A 23,662-nucleotide genomic window follows, 5' to 3' on the forward strand; every position below is an offset into this window, starting at 1 on the left:
ATTATTAACTCTAACCGGCGAGGGAAAGTGACAGCACTCAGCAGAGCACATCACACACACACACACACACACACACACACACACAAACACACTGAATCTGTAAATTACTGTCTCCCTGTATATAACCAGCTGTTGTTTCACAAGCCGATGACAAGGCGCGCGCACACACACACACACACACACACATATGCATGCAGAAACCCCCTTCCAAACATTCCAGACGGAGAATATTAACAACTGATGACAGACACGCCGACATCAGCATTTGAGACACTATTACACATGAAATAACTGGAACATGGACCGAACAATGGATATGAGTTACACACAAATACTCTTGTATGGTTCGATGCTGAACTGAAGCTTGCAAAATTTTTTACATTTCTGTACCATTTTCACTTCTTTCACTGCACACAGAAACACCATCTGTTGTTGCGTACCCCCTGACAGAAAACTAATTACTAAAGCCAGACAAGGCTACTTTCTCACACACACACACACACACACACACACACACACACACACACACACACACACACACACACACACACACACACACACACACACACACTTTTATCCGTGGCATCCCTGCATGCCACGTATGTAGCTGTGCCGGCTGTCCACATCCACAAGAAAAACCACAAGAAAAGGCAAACAAACTATTTTTCAAGTCTGCCAATTGTGAAGGTAATCCAACCAGAAATATAATTTACATACAGCATTTTACATTCCAGAAAATGTGCTCTTTGCTGAACATATATACCTCCTAAAGAGACAGTATAGCTAAGATGACTCAACCCTCTTGGTGTTCCGTAATTAAAAGTGCTTTTTTTTCCCCTATTTGCTGAAAACATACATAAAGATAAATGCCAATTGTACAATGAGTCCCTGATTAATTTATGTTTTACACCTTATTCAAAGCAGGAGGTTTTTGTGTAAGGTCACTGTTTGACTGGGATTTCAAATAAAACTCCAGTCTGGGTCCCGTCTCCATCCTTACATCTCAACCGGCTGCAAAATGTGGCCTTCTTGCTCCATCCACTGTTACTTTGCGTCATTGTTTTTCATGTCAGCTGCAACAGACATGCAAAATCATACTGACAAGACTGCCTTCCAGTTATTTGTTTTTCACACTTATTACTGCAACACTGACAAAACAAGGCTCTGGAAAGAGTCTATTGTCGTTTCCTCGCTCCCCTGTCATGATGCTGGCCCCTTTTCTTTACATGAATATGTATATTTATTTTCATGTAACCTCTTGTTGGGCATGGTCACCCACACACCAGTTTCTTTCGGTGTGGAACATTCCCTTGCAATCACATTCTCACAAAACCAAGCATGATGACTAGTTAGTACTTTTTTTTCCGACAACACCGTGGGAGTCTGCTCAGCGCACATGCACACATACTGAAAGAGACACAGCAACACTCTGATACACACAACAGGGCACAGAAACTACATGACAAAAGCTTAGAATACTTCTTGGAACAATACACACTGTTTCTTACCTACCAAGGCTGCCAGACTGTAGAGTACAGTCTCTAGATTTGATAAGATATTTCCTGTGCAATTCAATGTACTCTTCTTGAAATTAGCAACCAGAAGCATAACGACAAATTAACTCCATAAATTACAAACACCATGTCTGTCCACTGACTATTCTGTCCATGTTTGCTCCCACTGCAGGAAAAAAAAAATAGAAGAAGTAAAGAGCAGAAAAAGAGCTGTCTTTTTTATGAGGAATTGAGACCTTTAATGCTGGACATTTATTCAGGCGCAGTATCGCAGCTTAGCAAGGGCAGAGAGTGTCCGTGTAAAAAGGTTTCACATTAATACCCAGGTTGCTACTCTCCCTCACTCGCCGTAATGGCCTGTGCTTTTCGTCCTGGTGTCTACCAGACTTATGAAGCAAAGAGACCATTAGCAGCCAGATTTTCAGGCATTGGCTCAAACTCCCTGTTGGATGAATGGCTTGATTACGATCACCAGACCGGGCAGGTGAAACAGGATAAGTGACTCAATGAAAGAAATAGGGTATGCGGTTTCTGGATATTTGTCGAATATGCAGCAAAAATAGATTTGGATGTTGCTGTGATGTTCATGTCACCAAGACTATGAATCCATTAGATGTTGAGGTACAGTCATGTCCGCAGTGATATATCCCCTGTAGATTGTCTTTTATACTTCCCAAAGATAAATTCTCAGCAAAGCCACTCTAGCAGGTGTAATTTGTGACCAGCCCTCCACCCAGAGAGAAGTCTCTATGCTTATCGAGACATCTCTAGGAGATGCACACTTTGGTCTTCAGGCAGCGTCTTCTGGAATCCCGTCACAATTCACCATCTCTGGCTTTTCATTCACCGCCAGATATGATCACTTCATGACTATGTCCATTTATTTCAATTGTTTTCATTTGGTTTTAGCTCTTTGTTACAGCTTTTGAGCTCGGCTGTGTCAAAGGCGGAAGATAATCTAATGAACGGATGGATTATACACAGAACTATATTGAACAAACTGGGATTCCAGTGCATGAATGCCACTGCTAATTTTAACTAAGAAGAAAAACGCAATAGTCAAACCAAAACATTTCGCCACTACATCAAAGGACATGGATATTTAAAGAGGGTTACAGATGCAAGCTTTGCACAGAAATACTTGGCCTGCACTCGAAACCATGACCTACTTGGTCGAAGACCTGCATACCACGAACATAGTGGCCCCCAGCCCTCAATTTACAGTGTCTGAAGCACCACAACAATAATTTCAGTAATTGCTGGGGTTAGCTGCCATTTCACATTCGGTGCAGATGCATCCAACTGTACACAACAAAGCTGGAATGAATTATTAAACGATTGTCCCAAACATCTGTTGGCACAGCAGTTTGCATGCTGCATGTGGGGTTTCAGTTACAGTTGATTACCTCTCTTTACGGCCATTGAAAGACTCCAGGTACGCTGTATGTTCCATCTGCACTGAATTATCTGTCGACGCGCAATTTTTTTGATTAACTTGTATAAATTGCACCAAGCTGTTTCTGAAAAGCAACACAATGTATCTTCAGTTGTGCAAACTGTATGAGTATTAAATGACAGATAAAGACTATTTGATGAAGAAAGTGGTCAAATTAAAGTTTACTTTGGATGTTTGCCAACCCTTCAGGGGGTTCAATGAATATTGCTGGGCTGTCAAAGCCAGACGATATTGGACATTTTTACAAGTCATGTAATCAATTTCCTTCCCTGAAATTACAAAGAGGTTAAAAGGTGAATTCTAGTCAATTTCTGGGTTTTAGGAAACCACGTTTAAACACTACTGGACATTTTACTCAAATGTAGATACCTGCTCTGCGGTCCATAGATATAAAACAATCCCATGTAGAATTCATTTTTATTTGGCAAAATGATGAAATCAATCAATACATCTTGCCAGCGCTAAGCAGAAATGCACAAGCATTCAAAACAAAGCAATTCCCATGTTTATTCTAGAGTCTAGTGTGTTTCATTATGGGATTTTTAACAAGAAAATGCAATATAGGCAATCAGGTAGCAGGCAAAGCCTTGTGGCGTGATCCAAGGATGGGAACCACTAATCCAATTGAATCTACCAACTCTGGTCACACTATCGGATGATTTGATCAGTTGGGAAAGGTGAGAGCCGAGGGGAAACAGAATCAATATGACAAAAAGAAGAAAACAGACGAGAGCTGAAAAGAAAATAACGTAATGAAGAAATTAGAAAATTAACAAGACAGAACCCAGAGGACACCATACACTAGAATATTATATTTAGTGATATTTTACTCTTATGTCTCAATCTTTGTCCCAACAGTTCAATGGCCAGCCAGTAGCTTTTTGTGCGAACATGAATTGGACGACTTCTGTCAGTCTCGACATAATCCATGAGGGCCAATCACAAATCATCTAATGATCTGTGTCATCCTACAGTTACACAACCTCCTAGAAGAGAAGGTGGTTTAACAACACGTTGAGAGTGACTGCAGTCTTAAGACAACATGCAGAGTGAGGCGGCAGCTCCTGCATCTGTTTCAGTAAGAAAAGCCTTCCTGGAAGATGTCTTCTGTGAAAACGGCAAATCAAAGCCGCTCGGCTGAGCATCTTGAAAGCTGCTGCTGCGACATACAGTAGCTTCGAACGCTGAGGGTCACAGTGACAACACAACGGAAGGAGGTTACTATTAGAGAAGAAGGGGAAGTGGAAATAAACAGAGAGTGAAAGAGGAAATCGGGCAGATGGTAAGAGGACATCAATAACATTGAGAATGTGTAAATCAGAGAGGATGAATATGATGGATGATTTGCAGTCATTCATCAATGTTTCATAGCAGCAGAATCAAATATTCAACATCCACCACTGAGAAAAAGAGAAGTGGTGGCTCTCCTATGGAGAGAAGAAAGTTGGAGGGAAAACAGACTTCATGAGAGGATGACAGGAGGAGAGAACACGAGGAGACAAAAGATGACAATACCAAAAGCAAAGTGGAAGAATCTCCTTAATAAGGGCCGAGATTCACAGACAGCTGCGAGAAAAAAAAAAGAAAACGAGGGGGGAATGGGTGGAGCATTATCTGATTCAAAACAGGGGTCTCAGCTAAAGGAAAGATAAATATAGAAGCATCCAATTATATCTCGCCCTCTCCTCTTCACGACAAGCCTTATCTGTGGAACAAACGGTGTGAGGCGTCACGCGGAGCGCATATTCATGTTCCCAGACGACGTCGCCGCCGCCGCCGCTGCTCTTTCTGCTCTCATCTCCTTCTGCTTCATCCCACACTCACAATACAAAGACGCTATCTCGCCACTCACGCTGCACCAAACACCTCCAATTAGATTCCAGTAATCACCGATGCAAAAAAGTGGAAACGGTTGGCAACAGGAGTGTGGAATTCTGTCAGATGCAATCAAGCTATATCTAATAAACGCCTTCTCCTACAACTTTCAAGTTGAGAATCGGGGATCTGTTTGGAAGAGATGATTAAAGAAAGATAATGAAAGGATTGATCGAGAATCCTCCATTCAGAAATAATTTATTTCATCCTGTGAAGGCATCGAGGCATAAAACTTAAGGGCAAGTATTGGAAAGCTAAACTAGAGCTTCTACTGTGTTTCCTTCAAAGTAGGGCTGTCGCGGTAAACCGGTGTTGACGATAATCGTGGTATTAAAAAATGAAATTTCAATATCGTGTTCAAAATGCGCACATGATAATATCGTAAAGAGGATCTAGTGCCACTTGAAACGTGTTGAAGTGTTTTTTCAAAATCCGCTCCTGTTCTTCCGCCCAGCTTCGTCTCCCTCCTGCAGCACCCCTCTCCCCCTCCCCTCACATATAAACACAGCAGGAGCAGCGGTAGCGGCACGGCTCCCAGCTAGCGGGGCTCCCAGTTAGTGAGCATCACGAGTGAACTAAACATGTCGGAGGTGGCCGACAACGACAGCGAGACGCTCTATCCTAACCCGAAAGTGTGTTTAGCAACACTGACTGCACGTTGATGCAAGCCAGGTAGTAGTGGGGCCCCATTAGGTAGGTTCCAGACGTGTCATTGTAATGTGTCCGGGCGGTTTCAAGTTGTGTCGCTGATATCCGCCGTCTTCCCCGCCGGCCCCCTTCTAGCAACTAACCGGTGAGTACTCGGAAAATGGCCCCATGCGGGAGATTTTCGACATGTTGTCGTTGCAGCGTCTAGTGTAGTGCCTTAAATTTGTCATTGAAATTGACTGATGTCAGCTGTCCCTCCGGGCACCCTTCAGCTCGGGGCCCTAGCCAGTAGCGGCGCCTCTGGCTGGAGAGAAGTCAGCTGCTGCGCTCATTCCACCTCGGATTTAAACAAATAAACAAACAAAAATTCTCTGCAGTGTGGTGGTGGTACAGGATTTCACCCCAACAGGGCCCGTGGGTTTTCATAACCCACCAACCCTACCAGAGGCGGAGTGTGGGTCTCAGTACAGAGGGGGCGGAGCATTCTCGATGGGCCCTCATGATAGTAATTTTACCATTCAAACAATCTCTCATGCTACCATCAAACAACACACTAATGCTCACTTTTATTGAACCAAGCAAAACTATATGCCTCAGAAAGCAGAATAAAGTCACAAACCAGTTCACAAACTTGTTCTGAAGAACAAATACACACACGCACACACACACAAATGCAGCGTGACAGCTGTCAATCTCCGGGCGTCCGCTGTCCATGGTGCTGAAAACTTAGACAAAGAGTCACGGGCTAAATCTGAACCATCTTTGATACAGCTTAAATATAAAATGAACACAGCTGGTCTAAAATTAGACAATCTATTCAGATAGATATAGACACAGCTATCCATATCTTTTGGAATTCACGCATATTAGAAAAAATAGACTCGGCGGTCTCTTATAGTTGAGAGCAACACAAGGCACATTCAAATAGGCAGGTGTTTAAGACCACAGCATTCTGATAAAGATAATATTTTTGAAGGTTTCACTGACTCACCAGTGGCTCCGATGTTAGGTTTTGGGTAGTACCGCTAGCGGCTAGCATAGTGTTTAGTTGTTTAACTTCCCTCCAGAGAGTTCAGAACATGTGAAAAGAAAAAACTCGTTCATGCCGCACAGCCAATCAGCGCTGGCTCACAGCTCTGATGCATTCATGGACAGTCGTAATGTAAGAATTGGCAAATGGGAGCCCATAATCATGTGCGTATACCTTCTCGCACACTCTGCACATTTTATTATAATAATTTATTTCCGATTAAATGTGAACACATCACATGAAACGGGCCCCTAATGACCTTGTGGGCCCTGGGGCGACCGCCCCCTTGCCCCCACTCTGGCTCCGCTACAGAACCCTACGTAAATTATGCCTCTGCTGTGGTTCCTCTGTTAATCAGTTCATCAGATTTTAATTAGTTGAGTGTAACTACACTTTCTGTATGCAGTTGTACAGTTTCTGTTCTCATATTGTTTCAACACCTCATTTGACAGGTATTCTGAATGTAATTCGTCTGGGAATAGAGAGAAAACAAACAAAAATAAAATTAAAGATGAATCTGAACGTTTGTACCATTGTTAGTTACATTTTTGCTGATATCGGGATAATATCGTTATCGTGATATTTTTTGCCCATGATAATCGTGAAGAGAATATTTGATATTGTGACAGCCCTACTTCAAAGTTGAATCATTCATAAAAAAATTATACCTGCTTTATAGACCGGTAGCGCCTGTTAGTCTGGTGAGGGGTAAAAGAAATCCTCTACAACCATTGGTGAAAAGTTTGGGGACATCCTCAACAGGTCACCTTTAAAGACCCGTTGACAAGAAGTTGCGAAGTGTTAAATGAAAACTTTCGGTGATTTTTTTTTTTTTTGGTGTCTATTTCCTTGACTATGGTGCTCAGAGCCACTGAAACCGCAACTATTTGAAAATGGCTCCCAGGATAAAGTTTTTCATTTCCATGGAAATGGGGGAAAATGCTACTTTTTGAAAAGGTTCAGAAAACGCAACTTTTCTAATATACTGCTCCCGCTGTTAGCACATATTCTATTCTCCTGGAACTTGATAGTTGGTTGAGAATCGCCTTTAATAGGAAATCAAGTTTGTTATTGGTCGATGTAAATGTCCATGTATTGTGAATGTTTATCACATATTTTCCTCTGCGTGCATGTATTCCATAGTTTCATTACGAAAACAAATAACACCACAACCACACAATACACAATCACAAGCACATTACTGGAAAATGGAACAATGCATTAAAAAAAAAAAAAAAAAAGAGCAGTTTCCACTTTTTTGTGAAAGCCTTCTGCATGATTTGTTTTTGAGTATGTCTGTGGGAATGTATTAAAGGGACATTCAGCAAAAACATCCCAGAATGTCCCATAATATTTGTCTCAGTTCAACAACCAAGCTGTAGCGTTGCCAAGTTTCGCTTTCCAGGAAAACCTCAATTTACTGCATTTGCTGTAGTAGGTAAATCTTTATGGCACAGTTCAAACCCAGAAGCATAAATATTGAAATTTTATCACTGATAACTGTTGAGAACATTTGCATTTCTAAAAGGAAAAAGTAAGTCAGTGTTTGGAGATGTAATAAATGGTGGCGTTTTAGTCCAAAACCACAGTGTGATGCTAAAGTTGAGCAAGCAGTTTGATGTCACAACAAGAGAGCATAACTTACTATGTTTGTCCATTTAGACACTGACTGTTATTGTTTTGGTATGATCGGATGTCAATCCTACTGATGGTGCAAGTCAAAATCATTTAATTCTACTTTCCTAGCATGTGGATGTGTTGGATGTATGAATTTATGTTTGATGTTTACGGTTTAGGATTTGATGTCTTCAACACAGTTCCCATAAGATCCTCACATATGCCCACACATGGCTACTCACCAGTTCGGGTGTTGATGGTGAAGAAATTCTGGGGATTCCCGCTCACGATGCGGTAGCTCAGCCTGTCGGCACTGGAGGAGGGCGTGGCATCGGGGTCCTGGGCCTGGATCTGGATCACAGAAACGTCCCGAGGGGAATTCTCGGGCACAGAGGGCCGGTACATGGGCTCTGACGTCAGCGGGGCATTGTCGTTGACGTCGTCCACCTGGACAAACACCTCGATGGTGGTGAACTGAGGAACCACTCCATGGTCACTGGCATACACTGTTAGCCAATAGGAATCCTTGGTCTCACGGTCCAATGAGTCAGTGGTGTAGATCACACCTGGAGGAGGAAGAAAGAAGGAATTTGCTGAAAATCTCTTTCTTTGCGAAGGTGCAGAGTTAATGAAGTTCATTAGCAGGTAAAAACGAGACATTTGGACTTAGTGAAGAACCAAAGTGATGACAAGGGAAGAGAAAACAGCTCAGATAGAGCATGATGGTCTGCAGTACATTCACAACTCCTCACTGCAAGCATCAACTTCTTCAGCTCATTAAAGTCACTCAATGTAACAAACAACAAGAAGAAATTCAGAATCTCAGCAATGAGTCTTAAAAAAAAAAAAAAAAAAAAAATTCCAAGATTTCCCATTCCAAAACAAAAAAAGTACGGCAGTTTTCAAAATGGGGGAATTAACAAAACAGAAATGGACCCAACTGATGACACTGTCCTCATTTACCAAACATTGTTCTGCACACGTGAGCCGATGAATAACAATGACTCCCAGTCCTTATCCTCCTGGAACCTGCTGGTTTTACAGTTGAGAGTCACCTGGAATAGCAATCCAACTTTGTCATCTGTCGATTGTAACGGTTAATGCTTATAGTCTACTGTTCTCTGTGCACATGCACGTGTGTGGTTTCATTACAAACAATACATTCAACAGCTACTTGCAGTCCTACATGAAAAGCACATCATTTTCATGGTTTCTGCTGGAAATTTCTATGGAAATGGACACCGTTACCAAAACGCTGGCAGGTAACAATAATAGTTTTCCGGAACCAAAATACAAAAACCTCGCTTTTCAGTTGAAACATCATCGTGCAAATGAGGGCTGAGGTGAACGCAAAGCTTCCTTTTGACACGTGAGGTACTGATTAACCTCAGGTGAGGGCGAGGAGCCCATTTGCACTTAATGCGCTTTCATCAGCGACTGTGTTTGAAAGAAAAACTGAAAGCGGTCTGATCATTTTCTCATGGTCATAACAAGACCATTAAGAAATAAGCTGAAAATGACCATATAAATGGTTAAAGGTAAATTTATTCACATGGTATGCTGCCAGGAAAAATGCTTACATGTTTCAGTTAACACTGAATGAGAAAACATCTCTATATGAGGAGCCATTGAAAATTTACAGGCAACATGTTGAAGAAAAGCTCATGGATTATTTGATTAAAACAAGTAAACGGGCTATGCTGCCCGAGCTTTGTCGTTTCCTCTTTTGTCCGCTTGATTGCGTCTGATGAGTCCAATAATAACACAACCATTTGTAGAAGAATAGTTTGTAAAAAGTAACAGGTGTTGTGGACAAAGAAGGGAATAAATAGAAACTGGGATTGTTGGAAAGCACAATGACGTCCAATCATGGAGCACATGCACGCACAGTGGTGTAATAATCCACTGGAGCATAATAGACCCGCGTCTAAATATATTAACCTATGACAGTCAATCTAATTATCCAAGGATAACATGATATAGAAAGGTGTGAAGAACTTAATTGTTCAAAATTAGAAGGCGAGAAAAGAAACTGATAATTACATTTTTTTTAAAAAAAGAGGATTAATTAACGTGATGTTGTATAGATGGAATGTTTGACATCTGTGTTCGATTCTGAACAAGATGTTTGTATTACACCTTTTTTTCCACAATGTTTCAGCCTGATTCCAATCAGAATATGAAGTACCACAGAGCGATGTACCTCTTTCATTCTAATCACCAAAACTAAACAAGGCTTAATTTCAGCGATGTTGAATATTCAAGATCAAAAATTATGTCAGTGCGCTGGAGAAGTTCTATTTTGCAGACAATATTTCTGAAACACTGTTGCATGGATCAAGTACTCAAGTAGCAATCAAGTAGCAAGCCCAAGTGTCCAACAGGGAACCTGCCATATAATTCTTGTATTTGTTTATCTTCCATTCATGTGTAATTGGAAAATGCCTCGCCAATTCATCAGCTGGACTATGTCTGAATATACTAATAACTGACACATTCAGTTATCTTTTGTAACAGCTATGATGTTTGGTCTGGTTTAAAGACACATGTGAGCGATTGCTGCATTAGTGCGGTCCGTTTAAACTGTGAAAGCTGTCTGTAACCGGGGTGGGCAAGCAGGCCGAGTCCCTCTGGAAAGGTGTCTGTACACTCACAAACCTGGTCATGCATTACTGTAAAATCTGCTCAAAATTTCAAAAGAAGAAACTGAATTGGAAACGGATCGAAACAGACCAAAATAAAAAAAAAAAAAAAAAAAAAAAGAAGGCCTTTAGAAGAAATGTTTCATTACAAAACAGTGCCTTCCTGCCACTGTTTTGACTCCTTCAATGAAAATCCCATCAAAATAATTCAACATGTGAACAGAATTTTCACTAAAAAACAGCTGTCTAGTATTTGTACTCTTCACCTCTTTTGGATCAAGATTTAAAATGACCAGTGTGAGTTTAACTTTGGCCCAGACTGGACGATCATGCTCAGTGTTCACACATCCTGTCTCTTCAACTGATGTAATCAGTTGAACATAAGAGACAATGTTTGGTTCTGCTTAAACTCCACATTTTTACCCAAACTATCTTCATGTCAACAATCCTAATTACAACAACAAGCTGTGCAGAATCCGATGTGGAAAAAGAAAACATCTCTACAAGGTCTTGACAACAATTACTCCCGGTGTCATCACAGGGAAAGAAAAAGAAAAAAAATCTTCCAGATTGTTACTTTAAGCATTTCTCTTGCACACGCCGAAGCAGCAGGAGGCCCATTACAGAGTCTTCCAATCTTATCTGAGACTCTAAAGTTACATTTAAATTTTTATGACAGATGCAAAATTTTACAGCATCTGCTATCACTTAACACCGCAGCCGGATCTCCAGCGCCGAGCTCCCTCAACAGAGCTTCTTAACGGCTCGCCCCGCTCTCCAATAAACCCTTTTGTTCCTTTCATCCAAACACAGACTGGATGGGTAAACATACGGCCCGACCGCAGGCTGCTCAGACGGCCAGACAACTGTGTGAAACGCGGACGGCGCTATCGGGGCCCGAGGCAATCTGGTTAACATATGATCTAATCCCATGATGCATTGCCAGTGGAAAGTGGAGTCAAAACTCCCATGACCCCGGCGTGTGTTTGTCTGCTGTCCTGTGTGTCGTGCGAGTCGCTGTGTGTGGCAAACTCATTTCAGGCTGAGCGTTTCTGTCAAACACTTGGTGATTAGTGAACTTCATTAGTCAACCAAGACAGTAATGCTTAGCGGCCCGTCTCCGCGGCTGATTACTCCTTAAAAAGCTTGTCTGCATGGGGAAAACCGAGTGGCGAGAGCATACAAAAAAAAAAAAAAAAAAAAAAGAGGTGTAGACTGTTGTCAAACCCCGAATATGTCTTCTCTGCTTTCATGTTTTCTTTCAGCTTCTACTGAACCTTCACACACACACACACACACACACACACACACACACACAGGGTATCATCGGCAGGTTTGTGCGGAGCTTTTAGCCACTCCATTTACTCCCATGCTTTAGTGGAGAAGCTCATAAGATATTTAGAGGATGTTGCTGCTGCAGCTTCCTGCATGGCACACAAACATCCTGAGCGTTACAGGAACTATTACTGTCGACGGTGACGGATAAACCTGCCTCGATGGTGAAAAGCTGCCGCGTTTTCAGAGACGTGAAGCACAGGTGAAATAAAAAGAAAGAAATGTACTGATATGATTATTTTCATAATACAAAAAGCTGCATTCAGCCTGCTGGGTTAGTCATTAAATTAATTGCGAAAAAAAAAATATCAAGAAACAAAACAGCAGAGTTTTAAACAAATGTCAGCTTGAGTTAGGCTACGATAGTAATTAATTGAAATGGACCGAAAGCTACCTGACACTTCCTGTTAATATTGAGTATTCATATTTTTAGAGCTTCACCGGTTTTGAATTGAAATCATCCATTAATGTCTGAATAAATAAGCCAATCCTGCTGGGTTGGATTCAAAAACAAGGGAGAACTATTTATGCCAGCATAACTGTGAGAAATACAGAAGCAAAACTGAATTGAATGTACATAAATCATAAAATACTTAAAGAACAAAAACAGGATTTTTTTCAGGGAGACATCAAACTTGACATTGCAAATGAACCTCTGGAGATACACAGTTTGGGTTTACCATCTCATCTCAAAAAGAAAAATTGATTTAGGAGTGTCAGAAATGTACTAAAGCCATTGTCTGAGAATACAGTAGTTAAAACACCACTGCAAAAACCCAATATAGAATGTATGGAGAGCAAATACAGAGCAGATCCAAGAACATGTTTACGCACAGCCCTCAGCCAACTCTTCAGGGGTAAGCACTGGCTGTTAAATACAGGAGTATCGATTTGTGGCATAACAAACCAACGTGCAGACATCAGCTGGTGCGATTCAACTATCAGTACAGTCTCTAGAGGTGGAGAGAGGTTTGAAAAGCTACTAAAGAATATAACCAACAATGAGCAACAAAGGAAACGATAAGAAGAATATTAGCTCCAAATTTGTTTTAGATGTTAAGTTAAACATGAAGGATTCATTTGTTTTGCTCAATGAACAAATCCCTTAAATACTGAAATCAACTCTGTGCTGTCCATTCATAAGCTCATAAATATTCCCTCATATGTCAAGAATGCGAGTTCGTAAATACATTCACAGCTCAGTGTCTGAGCTTTTTATGTTAGTCATGAGTGACAAATAAGCGGATTTTGCAGCCACCTTTAAGCTACAAGAACATTTCACCATAAAATGCGTCATTTAAGTGAAACTAATGCGGCCACTACAATCTCTGTTTGATCCCATTTTCCATAGAAAAAGAAGAGGACAGGAAAAAAAAAAAACCCCTGCGTACATGAGTGGTTAACATATTGAGGCCTTGTCAACTTCTGGTTTTAATACTGTGTCTAACTGGCTTTGGCGCTTCTGCTGAATGACTGAAATCCATAAGAGAGAGGGAGAGACGAGATGCAGGAGGGAATGCCTGCAGACACCCACATTCCCATGTGTGCAGTCTACCTGAAACACACACACACACACACACACACACACACACACACACACACACACGCATAGACATACACAAACAGTGCGTCATTGTTTTTTGTCCTGTGGGATGAGTGAATGTTCAAGGTTAGCTGTAATTAAATTCAGAGTTGCCCTGTGCCGTGTTCTGTCTGCCTCGCTGTTCATTCATCTCTGCCTCCTTCTGGCCCCTCGGCTGCACTGCAATTAATAGCAATGCACCAAACTACAACGGCGCTTTTAATAGGCCGGGCTAATGCTTACAAGCCGGCTTTCCAATTAAGAGCGTGGAATTAACTGGAAATGTCACAGGAGTGCTAGACATAAAACAATGAGGAGGGCAGAAGGGAGGAGATAGGGGTGGAGGGGGTGGGAGGGGGTGTCCAGCATCGACAGTCTGGTCAGCTTCTTCGCAGCGCGGGGCAGAAACAAAGCAGTGCTGCTGCACCGCTGCAGCAGATCACTGTATAACACATGACGCTGTGCACTGCAGACATAGGCAGCAAGTAAATAGCATCTTCACAAAGCAATTAGCTTTCAAAATTTGTCAGTTTTTATCAACGTGTTCTGCTGGTTCCTGGTCAAAAAAGTCAACAAGAAAATTAAAGAAAAAAAAAAAGTTAAAAGAGTATGCTGCTTGATGATCACAATCACTGTTTTTTTTTCCCTCCAATCCCCCTGATAAAACCTTCTTTATCATCCAATCCTGAGCTCCATAGCGCTCCTCTTTAAATTACCATACACATTTCAGCAACATCAAATGAGAAGCACTCTGTTCTTTTGGCCTACTTCCAGTTTACATTGCTGCTGCATGTTGCTGCCAGCAGACGTGGTTTAATCTAATATTGACAAGCTGGATCCCAACAGGTTTGTTTTCATCTTTACACTTGGATGAGTATAAGGTAGCTGATAACGACGGGAGGCTAAATTGAATCTCTTCATCTTCTCAATAGGAGAGACTTAACTTATTGTAGGGATGGAGTTGTCTTGTTCATTTTTGCTAAAAAAAAAAAAAAAATCAGACTATCTTAGATGGACAAGCCAAGAAACTTTGACCCTATGCCTAATACTGCTACTTCAGGTGTATTGGAATTTCTGGCACCATAATGCCAGCAGCAGATACTGAGGTTCTGTTTACACAACAACATTAAAAGTGAAAATGCATCATTTTTGCATTTTCGTTTATGAAAAGTTTGATGTTTACACAACATTTTGAACACAATATCCATTTACACAGAAATGGCAGTAACCCTGAAAACACTGCAGTATCAGAAAATATGTGTTTTCCCTCATTTCAGAGTGAGTCGGCATTTTTGAAAAAGCATCAAGATGGGAATTGTTTTCCTAAAGTTGTATTTTCAGCGGCTCCGATGACCACTGTTGTTTAAACAGGCACCCAAAACGCAATGAAGGTTCTCCCCTTTTGACTTGGAAACAAGTTTGTGTAAAAGGCTCATTAGAATTGCATCGGTGCAGGTCTTAGCAGTTCATGACCTTGACCTTGTTTCTTGGACACCTTTCAATAAACACTGATTAATGCAGATGGGGAAGGCCTCGAAGTTGCAAATTCAAAGCTGGTTTGACCCAGTCATTTAACTGTCACAATTAGATCCTCATCAAATGTGATGATCCACCACTAACAGGTGTCAAAATGAAGATATTATTAGTGTTGTTAAGTTTATAGAAGATCAGTTCTTATGTCCTATAAGTTGGGTGCCAATAGACAGTGTATATCAGGCAAGGGCAAGAGCTCAACAATAGGAACACATTACACACGTATACTATCTTCTCAGGAACTTTGCAGTTCTCCAGTGTGCTCTTTAAAATGCCTCTGCAGTCTTCTCCAACACTTGTTTTGCGTCACATCTTTTTGATGCCTCCCCGCTCCACAACACCCGATTCAAATGAATGGGTCTCATCAAGCTCTGCAGAAGCCTGATAACAGTGGAAAACACTGTTCCGCTTCCTCCGAGCACTTGTTCGCCTTTGCCCTGTCTTTCACCAACCATAAATCTCCTTCCTTGCACCTCTCCTTGTAGCCAGACATCTGCAGACCAGCTGTTGTTGTCCGTCCCCGAGGGTAAGGCATGAGACAGACGCCATACAGGCTTATCAACTCTGGAATGACCTCTTTGGCTGTCCCCATAACGCGAACATCTACAGAGGTCAATTGTGTTAAAGCAACTGATACTTGGGCTTATTGCTACTTCGAGTGTTCTAAATGTGGGAAAGGGGGAACAGGAGAAGTTATGTGAGGTAACACACAAGTCTGGGGGACACAGTGTGGTCTGAATACAATATCTCCACCAAGGAGAGAGCAGTGGGAGAGCTCCAAGAAAAATCAACACTTACAGTAGTCATCTTGTACAGATCATAGCTATCGACAAATACTTTAATCAACTCATATGTTTATTAGTCCTAAAACCCTAAAAATGATCTCTGTAAAAATCATTTCACACACCAGTTGCAGTCCAACAATGATGACTTCTGATTTTTAAGGAGCTGATCCACTAAAGGTTAGCGCACTTAAAAAGCAGTGTAAAACTGCCATTGCATGCAGAGGAATGTGTGAGCTGATCTACCATCAGAGGCACAGTCACACAAATGGCATAATGTCAGTTTCCGCATGATTTATTTCATGAGAATGGAATGTTACATATCACGTTAACATATCTAAACTGATTAATATATAATACACAATGGGACTGACAACATCTGAAACTCAAAAATATGGTGCAAATCAGCAAGGCCTTCAGTGCTTCAATGCTACTATCACTGTGGTGCGATGCATTTCCTTAACTGGCTAATCATGACTTTTATTTGCTGACTCGACACTCATTGTATTATTCTGAGTTGATCGCATGAAAACTGAAAGAGCAGGCTCCTGGTGAAAACATTGAAATCTGGTACATTTTCTAGAGGATCTTCGTAAATTAGGGCACAATGTGTAAAAATGCAAAATGCAGACACCATCAAAAGCAATACACAAATCTATACAGTAAGCAACAAATTCTACATCAAACTGTATCTTATATCGGTAACACTTTACTTGAAGCCCCTCTTTATAACACATTATAAGTAGTTATAAACACTAATACATGATCACAATGCTTTATAACTCACTATACAGCAGTATACAGCATAGGATTAAGGTTAGGGTTAGGGTTTGGGTTAGGGTTAGGGTTTGGTCCTGGCATTGTGATCATCTATGAATGTTTATAACTATAGCTACACATGTCATAATGGCATTATAATGCTTTATGAATGTACTTATAATGTGTTATGCAGGGGGGCTTCAAGTAAAGTGTTACCCTTATATCTAATCCGTGTATGCTGGTGGTGCTGAGAACAAACAAACAAAAAAGACCTAACTTTTTTTTGAGCATTTATTTGCATGGAAGAAAACAGAAAAAGAAGGGAATCATAATCCTCAAGGGAGTCCACAAGCTATCATTTAGTCTAGAGTGGAAAACATTGCCTTGTATTCTGCTGCAAGTCTCTCGGTTGGCCTGTAGTCACATGTGTTTGGTAGAAACAGCAGTCAGAGTGAGACAGTTTGTATGGTAATCCTAAATTTCTGATACTGTCAGAAAGTTATTTCAAGCTATCTTCACCCTTTAAACTGTGGCAGTGTGTGTATTGGAAGAAAACCTTCTAAAAACAAACAAAAAACCGTTGCCATGTTTACTCATCGATGTGGGCGAACCAAGAGACACAGTGATTGCTAATTATGCAGCGTGTAAATAAGTGCTATAAAACACAATTCCCCACGTCAATTCAAATCCCACTGTATGCTTTCAGGAACAGTAAATACCTTTGTGTCACTTTGAAATGTTGAAATAAAAGAACTTGCGTGTTGCAACCTACACACAACAGCACACTAATGAATGGAGTGGGAGAGAGTGCTTCTCCACCAGTGACTTCCACTTTCTGTCTTAAAACTCAGGTCAGTACTATTTTGTCATTCGTTCTTCTTGATTGTATTGACAGGCAATTCTACTTCTTTCTTTGTCTTTGAGGTGCTCTGTGTCACAGACAAGCGCTCCCAAAGTCCACCTGTCTACTGTCTCCTGCCATCAGCTGTAGCTAGCTGGTGTTAGCTCCAGCGCTCCACAACCCTGAACAGCATAAAGCGGTTTAAAAGATGGACATGTGGATGGTTCCACTTTGAGAAAACATGATATTAATTATTAAGATTTGCGTCAATGACACTTAGATTCAACTGAAATTGCTGTTGTAGTTGTTGTTTGCTTGTTTTGGATACTCCTGGTTCAAATTAGTAGTTCAAGTAGAAATACTCAAATTTCAGCCAGTCACGATTTAGATGGTGTTGTCCAATTCTGCCTAGTGGAACTATTTTTGGTCTTTCTGACAACAAATGTGCAAACAGAGACCCCCACGTGTGCTAAAATGTCCAACTCGGTGAGAACTGTCTTGTTTTTGTTCTCCGGCAGCAACAAGGTGTGAGGCGGCCGAGGCTCGGCTGGCCTGAGGGCTGCCGGGGTATCAGGGGAAGTGCATTTCAACAAGCCAGACGAAGTGAGTCTTGGGCTTAATTGGGAATTAGAAGAAGATTAATTAAGGTGGTGATTAGCATTTGCACTAATCCAAGGGAGTGGAGGGCCTTTGTAATTCACTAAGCAGGCACTCACTTTTTTTTTTTTTTTTTATTGCTGCATGTTCCAAAGTCTCCGAGCCTGCTCGAGCTGGAGGCAAATGGATCCAATTTGCGGTGTTGCTCCATGTAAACACTGAGTAGCGTGTAGTGTGTGTGTGGGTGGTTGTCGTTGTGCGGCGAGAGTGCATATACCATTAAAAACGTTACAGTAATAAGCCTTTAATGAAGTCAGAATCCGTGTGGCGTGTACCAATCAACCGCTCGGAGTCTCATCTGCCCTTCTGCTTCATTGTTCCTTCATGGGTCTGCGTGACAGCAATGGAATAACAAACTTAACATCTTTACAATTGTGCAGTTGTTAGACAGTGACATATTTGTGTATGCTGTATTATTTGGATGGATACTTTTATTTATTTTATTTTTTAAATAGACAAGTTCTCAAAGTAGTTACAGCTCCAGGCAGCATCAACAACTAAAAAGTAACCATTATGTTCAGATCAAATCATCAAGTCATCTCATCTTTAGGTAACTGAGTTTATAATAGAACTAATGAATCTAAAAAAAGACCACTGCTTATTGGATGAAGAAATGTTTTTGTGTTTTGACAAAAAATCTGACTGTTTAAATATTCACTTGATGTCAATAATAAAGATCCAGATTATGTTTGCAGTGTGTTGACTGATTTAAGTGATTAGACAGCCATTTAATGTCAAACATAAAGCCAATGCACAACAAGCTCCAAGCTGACCCACCAAACCACGTAGTAAATTGTAAAAAAAAAAAAAAAAAAATCACAGAAAACATTGATTCTTGTAGTTGATGGACACAGGATGCTGAACGCAACAGATAAGGGATACGTTTTCTTGACATTTTACTGCATTCCACACCTGAATGCATCATTTAAAATGGACTTCATGTCTATATTAAAACAATTTTCTGTCATATTTCCTTGGTTTTGTGAAAATATAGACATTTTCCTTACTTATATTCTGTGCAACAACAAAGAAACATTTCAAATTATAAATTTAAAGGTTTAATATTGTGTTATTTTACTGGTTCAGCCCACTCAAGATGAGACTGGGCTGCGTGTGGCCCCTGAACTAAAATGTCTGACAGTCCTGCATTAGATGCTGATTAACCAGCTGTGTTAATACTCGGAGTAGGGATTGCTTTGGCTTCCTATGTCTCATTGAAGTCCAGCCAAGATTTGAATCCACAACTGTGTTGCTGAGGCAATCATCATGCTACCATACATCAACAGCACCCGAACCATTGTCAAAGTACAGTCTGAAATGTATGGATAATCCTCACCTTGCATATGACATGAGTGCAAAGCAGCAATATGCTGCTACACCTAAAAAACATTCCAGACACTGTTATAGTTATCTGAATGATTCATATTTCACATATCCGCCTCAGGTGAGGGTCCCCAGCCATACCTGACCCAACAGAATGGGGTCTTCTATTGGCCCAGCTGGTAATCCATCCTCACTTTCACCTTATAATGACCTGCATGATTCAGCTGAGTTGTTAAGTGTCTGCCCTTCCACAGAGGACTTTTCTAGAAGCACTTTCCTCTGCTGACCAGGTCGAAGCAAACTTTTCCCAAAATTTTCCCCTCACTATTTCCTCCAAAAAGAAACATCCTGCAGTGGGGACAGAATATTAACTAAGTGAATGGGGGTATTGAGAGCGGCAGATGGGAGGGTGAGATGGAATGAGGAGGTCAAATGTAAGGGCTCGGTTTGAAGTCAAAGCGCAGGACACCAGAGAATAATGCATGCTGGGAAACTGACAGGCTGCAAAATGTACAAACAGAGAGTCAAACAATGTATTGCAACGTCAGAGGCAGTGCGGGTCCACCGCGCCCGCAGCCACATGTGTACACACCTGGAAGAGCCGATGGATACATGAATCACTGGTCTTTAAAGAGAAGGTGTGGTCCATCACACAGATAATGCCAGCATTATGACCCAAGAGCAGAAACATTGTCAAACGCAGCAGCTGCAGATAAAATGGCAGCAAGAAGCAGAGCGTGACTAATGTGTTACATTAAGATGTGGCAAACATTGTGACGAGTTTCAGGTAGGCTACTGTATGCTTTCTGCCTTGTTCCATGACAACACTTTCAAGTGGAAATGGAAAAAGGGTTAGTTGCATTTTGGATGTCCATCCATATGGAAATAGGAGCACTTGCCATTGTAAGAGTTTACAAGCACCCACTAGTGGCCCTGCATAAAAACTACATTATTGTCAAAACGCTGTCGTGGAACCACGAAACTGTTCTGAACCTGAAATCCCAAAAAAGATTACAACCGTGTAAACGGAGCCTCGATGTTATTTTAATAGTCTTGGATGGTAACATGATTGCACTCAATACAAACACGCAGTAATCACAAAAATGCCATTTGAAAATATTGGGAAACTTGAAGTGATGATATAGCTACTGACAAGAATTTCAATGATTATTACTGTTAACAAGAAGCAGTCCATCTGAATGTTGCCTCGATCAAATCTTTGAATATAAGCCAAGAAAATAATACATCAAATTCACATTTAACTCTAACCAAAAAAGCATTCTAGAAGGCATCAGACTCCATTAGTGATTCTTGAGACATCATAATGATTGTTCTTCACAAGATATCATCTATAATTTTCATTTCAAACTGAAGTCCAGCAACTGACCCGTAACATTTGGGAGAAATAAACACACCGCCCTTCAGACTTGTTTGCATTCTAGCCTTGTGTTCTGAATCCACTTCGAGAAAACACAAAGCAAACAACCTCACATGTATTTGCATTTGCAATCATTTGGACTTGCAAAACTAAATAAAACATTTTAAATCCACTTTTATTAGTAAATGTTTGAGCCTTGATTTAATCCTTACAAACATCCTGCGAGCAGATGTGATTATAACAGCACGGACCGTTTGAGGAGCTGCTTTCTTCAGGAGTCTTGAACAGCTTCTTTCCCTGAAACTGTATATTGCAAAGACCAACGGGTGCATGGCTGCACCAACATAGCTTTACACTGGAAACATGTACAGGAAAAATTCAGCTTGTACAACATTTTACATATTTTGCCTTTTCTTATTCGACTCTTTTGATAACAGTGATGAGTTTTAAAGTAATAATACCTCATTTGTTTGTGTTGCTAAAACCCCTATGATACTGCTGAATGCATGTTGAAAAACAAGTCTTTAACCAGTCAATATTTACTGTGTGACGTGAGCTGCATTCAAGCAGTCACTTTTTTAAAATCAATCTGAGACACGATAACTTTTTCAAGTGAAAATGGAAAACTTTTTTTTAGCGTTTTATGGCATGGCTCCCAGGACAGATTCTCCTGGGACTCGGTAGTTTTACAGTAGGGGGTCACCTGGAATAGCAATCCAACTTTATCGACTGCCCAGGAGAATGTTCGTGCACTCAGCATTGCTAATGTTGTTTCCTCTGCATGCGTGTGTGGTTTCATGTCAAAACTAACCCCAGTGGCCCTACATACAGACCACACCACACTCAGCATTTTTTTCATTCTTGTGTAAATAGACATATGCAAACTGGTTCTGTATAAATGCAGAAACGATACACATATACATAAAGAAAAAATTATATTGAAACCCTGAATCCACCAATTGTGCTTTGGCGCAACCATTTTTTTCTCAGAACAGCACAAATGAAGCGGCACATGGTGGCGTTACTCAGTTAGGACTGTAAGCATCTACTCCCTTTAGATTAACAATCAACATAAACAAGACTTCTTGTTCAGAGTGGAATTTCTTTTGCAGTCCACTCAATTAAATCACAATCTTGCGATGACGTGTTCACAGGAAGCTTTCTGATCAAGCTTTTATGTTGCTGATTGGTGTCTACGTAAGCATGGCAGTGGTTACAAAACCTCAATCTATGTATTACATGAGACGTACAAAAACTAATAATAGCTGGTACACATTATTCACCATTCCATTAGCAGTGACTGTCACTAATTAAACCACTTTTTGATTCAATGCTTTCCAATGCCCAGGACGTCTGAATGTAACCCGTTTCTGGATGAATGTTGAATAGAAATGCAGAATGAACAAATAAGATTCAGCCATCGTCTCAGAAACACAGGATATCAAGGGCCTGCAGCCAAAGAAACAGTAAACATGAGAGTAAACAAGGCTTTGGCAGCATTCATAAGGGCCTACTAAAAAGCAAAGCATACATTTTAAACAACATGATAGTCACTACATTACAAAGCATAAAATGACTCTCTGAGGTTTTTAGGGAATAAAAAAATGCGATATCCAGCTATAGTTTACTTGAAGATGCTTATAACAAGACGGGAAGAGAGGAGAGGAGATAAAAATCAGGCAGAATGCCTTGAAGCTGCGGGTGAACAGATCTTCGCTCTAATATTCAGCACCTCTTCATCCCCGCTGTTCTGCAGCCCTTCTCATTTCAACAGGGCTGAGAGATGAGGCGGGAAGACAAAGGTCACAGAGGGAAGGTACTGAAGGACTGCTAAGAGGCAAGCTTTGGGACGGGTGGAAACATTGCAAATCTAGTTCAATCTTTATCTCTGTACTCAATGTACTGTCAGCCCAACTGCTGCTGTCTCAATTCCTTACAGAATCTCAAGGAATATCTGACCTTTTGCAGCACCGCTGGCTGTGCAGGCATGAGAAATTACATTTTAGATCTCTTTAAAACTCAAGCACAAAAGAGCCGCGCGGATTCCAAGGGAGGCTGCCTCAAAATAGACAATGTGACTTTCTGCACAAAGGGACAATGTCACACTCTCAATAAGAGAAGCATGAGAAAAGTATTCAATCTCCTGGAAACTAATATTTTTCAATATATGTTCACTGACTCAAATATTGTTTTCAGACAACAAAGGGTTTTTTTTTTTCTTTCTCACACTTCACATGCTGGTCAAATGTGTGTAATCTTTTCTTTTTGGACTGAAAAACTGAAATACCTGCTGTTACCAGAACTACCTTCACATCACAGCAGCCTTGTGGGTTGTTAGGGACTTTGAAGAATCACATGTTTGAGGGTCTGCATCTCTGCACAGGCTGCATCAGGCTTTCACTACCTTTTCATCAGTGTTAGACGACGGCCCTACTTCCCAGTTCAAACCAGCTGTACCTGGACCCAGTGCTGCTGCGATACAGAAAAGTCATCGAGTACAAACATTTGGCTGCTGGAGGAATGTGATTAGCCGGTTTCCCAGACTGACGGCCCTTCTCTCCCTCGTCCACCGTCAGCTTTCTGTCCCTGCTACCTCATTCATCACTCGGGTAAGGTTAAAGGGAAGAAGGTGGAGAGGTCAAGGAGATAAAGGGGGAACAATGAGAGGAAAGGACAGAAATGGTGAGAGC

General features: G+C 41.0%; 1 protein-coding gene across 7 annotated transcripts in view; it reads right to left on the bottom strand.

Moving 5' to 3' along the window:
- fat3a (FAT atypical cadherin 3a) overlaps window positions 1–23,662 on the bottom strand; it is a 188,993-nt gene that overhangs the window by 68,006 nt on the left and 97,325 nt on the right. For all 7 annotated transcript variants that reach the window (XM_030109191.1, XM_030109192.1, XM_030109193.1 and 4 more), the window contains exon 4: window positions 8,383–8,706. In XM_030109191.1, coding sequence (XP_029965051.1) covers window positions 8,383–8,706 — 324 coding nt within the window. The remainder of the gene's footprint in view (window positions 1–8,382; window positions 8,707–23,662) is intronic.

This window comes from Salarias fasciatus, chromosome 14, assembly GCF_902148845.1.
Source record: "Salarias fasciatus chromosome 14, fSalaFa1.1, whole genome shotgun sequence".
NCBI lineage: Eukaryota > Metazoa > Chordata > Actinopteri > Blenniiformes > Blenniidae > Salarias > Salarias fasciatus.